The sequence below is a fragment of the Etheostoma cragini genome, chromosome 3 (genome assembly GCF_013103735.1).
Source record: "Etheostoma cragini isolate CJK2018 chromosome 3, CSU_Ecrag_1.0, whole genome shotgun sequence".
Taxonomy (NCBI): Eukaryota; Metazoa; Chordata; class Actinopteri; order Perciformes; family Percidae; genus Etheostoma; species Etheostoma cragini.
Window position 1 is genome coordinate 30,216,138 of NC_048409.1, and position 3,935 is coordinate 30,220,072.

The following is a 3,935-nucleotide window of genomic DNA, read 5'->3' on the forward strand; positions in this document are numbered from 1 at the left end:
AACATAGGGGGGTGTATACTTATGCCCCCGTATTTTAACATAGGGGGGTGTATACTTATGCCCCCTGTATTTTAACATGGGGGTTATACTTATGCCACCTGTATTTTAACACAGGGGGGTGTATACTTATGCCCCTGTATTTTAAGGAAGAACATCGTTCATTCACAAAAAAAAATTGGTGTCCTTAAAAGGTTGGATTTTTCCTTTTTTTAATAAAGCATTAAGATCTATTTACAAAAGATGATTTTTTTTTATTCCTCTTTTTAGTCAACTTAAGGAAGGGCATGTAAACTCATGAGCACTACTGTATGTTTTAACACCCCAGTTATTAGTTTAGGCTTTTTGATAAGTGGCTTTCAGTTTGTGAAAAGTGCTACACTAATTCAATTGATTACAATTATTATTATTATTATTTCTAATTTATAACATATATAACATATATATATAACATTTTATTAACAAGACCTCTAGACTGTCTGTTAATCATTAACTTCCTAGTTTTTCACCAACCTTATACGTACATTCCAGAGTACCTAATTAAAAATGGTAAATTCTTTAAGTTACAAATGGTTAATGTATCATTTATGCATTATTAAAAACAATCAACTTATACATGTTTCACATGGTCTAACTTATTAAAGATAAACCATTTAGCACATGTATTTCCAAATGCTTTACTAATTAGAATGAATATAGGAACTCTGCTTTACAAAAGATAAACAAGGAAATTACTAATAATTTGTAGATAGCTTATGAAGGGAAAATTATTTAATTTACAAATGTTTTCACTATAATTATTAATTGTCAAACTTCTATTTATAAACATTATTTTTGAGAGCCTTATTAACTAGGAACAAACCATTCATGAATGTGTATGAAAATGCTTTATTTATGAGAATTAACACAGGAGCAATGCTTTACAAATAATAAACAAAGCATTTAATAATAGTTTGCAACTGGTTCATGATGGGAACGTGATTTCATTTATAAATGGTTGTTTCATTATCTATTAAGTATAAATCATGTACTTGAGTCTGATAACAATAAAATTACTAAAACGTTATTGCAAAAATCCAAACAAAGAACACTGCATAAATCTCCTGTTGGTGATTTAAAGAAAGCCTTTTACTGAATCATTCAACTCATCCTTGTCGTCTTTGTTTTACTAAAACATAGTTACAGGTTGTCATGTTTTATAGATACAGTTGACAAAAGTACTGTCAAATATATCTTATTAACTAAATGTACTTCTTGTTATTCATGACGAGCAAAGCACTTAGTGGTCAGATTACATCAGATTACATGTTAGGTTACCTTTTCCCCCCAAAGAGCAGATCTCTACATACAATGCGTATTTTGGACATTTTCAGTCCGTACAGTAAAGGGTTGATGAGTGGTTGGCATGTAAGCCAGTACAATGACAGAAAAATACGCAACATATTGGGTAAATAGTTCATATTAAACCTGCTCTGTATTAATTCAAAGAAAGCTCCAAAGGAAAAATTGAGCAGGGACAAAAGGTGAGGTGTGCAGGTACTGAGAGCTTTCTGTCTGGTCTGTCTAGAACCAGAAAAACACACTTTAAGGATCCTCATGTAGGAGAAAAGAATCAAGATTATAAGACCAAAGATTACTGTAAATATATTAACAAGTCCAAAAATGTTATTTGCTGTTGTATCAGAGCAGGCCAGCTTGACAACATTATAGTTGTCACAGTACACTTTGTTAATGATGTTTCCACACAGCTCTAAAGGAACAGTCAAAACAAATACTAACAAAGTAGTGACAAGTATTGGGTTCAACCATGTTAGAGTAATAAGCACTGCAACCTTTTTAGATGTCATATGAGTGTGATATTGTAGAGGAAAACAGATAGCAAGATATCTGTCATAGGACATTATGGCTAATGTCCAAAATTCACTGATTCCATAAGTATACACACAGAAAATCTGCAGGAAACAGAAGGGAGCAGAAACAGTGTGAATGTCCGAGAGGATCTGAACCAGAAGGAATGGAAACAACCCTGTACTACCATACAGTTCATTTACAAACAGGCTGACCAGAAAAAGGTACATAGGTTCATGTAAGCTCCTGTTCACACAGATAACCACAATCAACAACACATTGGCACACACTATGAAGACATATAAAGACAAAATCAGCAAGAAATAAAAGTATTTAAAATCTCCGGTGTCAAAATAGGCAGAAAGTATGAAATATGAAACCTGTGTAGAGTTTATCATGATCCTCCTGTCTCTGAAAATTAAATATTTTAACATTTTACAACATAACTTCATCATGTAACATTTCATTAAAGAACTTCTGAAAGGTTAGTCGAACATTTAAAGCTTTCTTCAGACTGTGTTCAGATAAGACATTGATCACAAACAGCATTCAGTCAACAAACAGGAGAGAATGAATTCATCAAACATGCCATTCACCAAGTGTCTGCTGTAATACTAAAGGGAAGACATTACCCAACAGTTGATGACATTGTGAGAATGCTAACATTCATCTGCTTCAGTGGGACTGGGAGTCCAGTCTTACTGAGCTCAAACCTCTGCTCTGCGTCTTTTAACCTTTTCCAGTGAGCAGACGCCCTCAGCAGCGGTCAGACCTCATTACCAGAGCACCTGGTCGCTGTGGCAACGAGTAGCTGCTTGTTTCTAAGTGATGCTTAAAAAAATAACCCATTTCTGTTCTGCACAGCGCCATGAGACCATAAACAACACTGGCTCTACCCAGTTTGCTGCTTCCTGTTTGGTGGGGTCTCAGATAATATCAAACAGTTTGGGTTTTGTCAGAACGTCTACACGGGAAAAAGACTGACTGGGACTGAGTTTCTGAACACCTTAAACCAAACGATTGAGACCACGGAGCTCCCCAACTCTAGCAAGACTCAGGATTTCATTGCCATATTGGACATTTGTCCGTGACAGTGGAATCTCTTGGAAAGTAATTTGGTGGAAGGTTGGCCTTAGGTGCATAGGAGGCTGGAGTGACAGGTTCAGGATCACACAACAAATCCAACGACATTTCTGCCAGCCAAGGGGTCCATAATCAAAAACCTAATTACCATACATCATATATTTAAAAACTCTATAGCCACACTTTTCCTGTTTGGAAGGTTGCTTGTCCAATCTGCCTGAAACGCTATGAACAGCATCTACAGATGAACCAAACAAAATGTTATGATCATAATTTAGCTTGGTTCAAAAATAAAAAATATAACGTACAAACATTTCTCTAGCTAGCGACAAAAATGCAAACTTTTGCATATCTTGGCCAAAGTAAATGTTATTGACTCAAAAACCTGTTTCATTGCCATGAAACGCTGATGCTCTGAACCAAACTTGGCAAATATTGGCCTTTGTGGGCTCTACAAACAATCAGTAGTAGATTGGCACACATAATCACTGCATAAAAACACATAATATTCAGGAAAACTAAGTATTAATGAAGACCAATATCAAAGTATGCACCAAAAGAGAAATATGAAACATGTGTACAGTTTATCATGATCAGTCAGAAATCAAATTAGTTTAAATGTCAAAGTCACACTTATTCTAAATGTTAATGTGCTGTTCCTATCTAGCGCTTAACTAGTATTCACGACTACTCAAGAACTGAGCCACAGCCTGGACTTATTTCCTTAACACACATGCTGTAGACAGCCTGCAACCAGCCTGCAAACAAATCTGTCTTTAATACCCATACATAACAACATTTAAAGACGTACTACAATTTCATCAATATGAGCCCAAGTTTTTAATTGCACTGCGTTTCTGGAATATCATTTCTTTACACATCTGATTGAATTGGAATATGTTTAGACGTTTCTTTAAATCTTTATTTATTTTATTCCACATATTAGTTCCACTGACAGATAAACAGAAACTTTTCCTTGAAGTTTGGTAGCAGGGAGTCCTAAACTT

The 3,935-nt window shown here is 34.9% G+C and overlaps 1 protein-coding gene across 1 annotated transcript; it reads right to left on the reverse strand.

Moving 5' to 3' along the window:
* Positions 1–1,310: 1,310 nt before the first annotated feature.
* Positions 1,311–2,522, reverse strand: LOC117938873 (olfactory receptor 142-like). The gene has a single exon (XM_034863820.1). It carries the CDS (start codon positions 2,310–2,312, stop codon positions 1,311–1,313), a length of 1,002 nt encoding a protein of 333 aa, XP_034719711.1. The 5' UTR covers positions 2,313–2,522.
* Positions 2,523–3,935: the final 1,413 nt, after the last annotated feature.

What these genes read in the sequence shown, in the direction of transcription:
- LOC117938873 (XM_034863820.1), bottom strand. Translation starts at nt 2,312, where the DNA reads ATGAAATGTTACATGATGAAGTTATGTTGTAAAATGTTAAAATATTTA.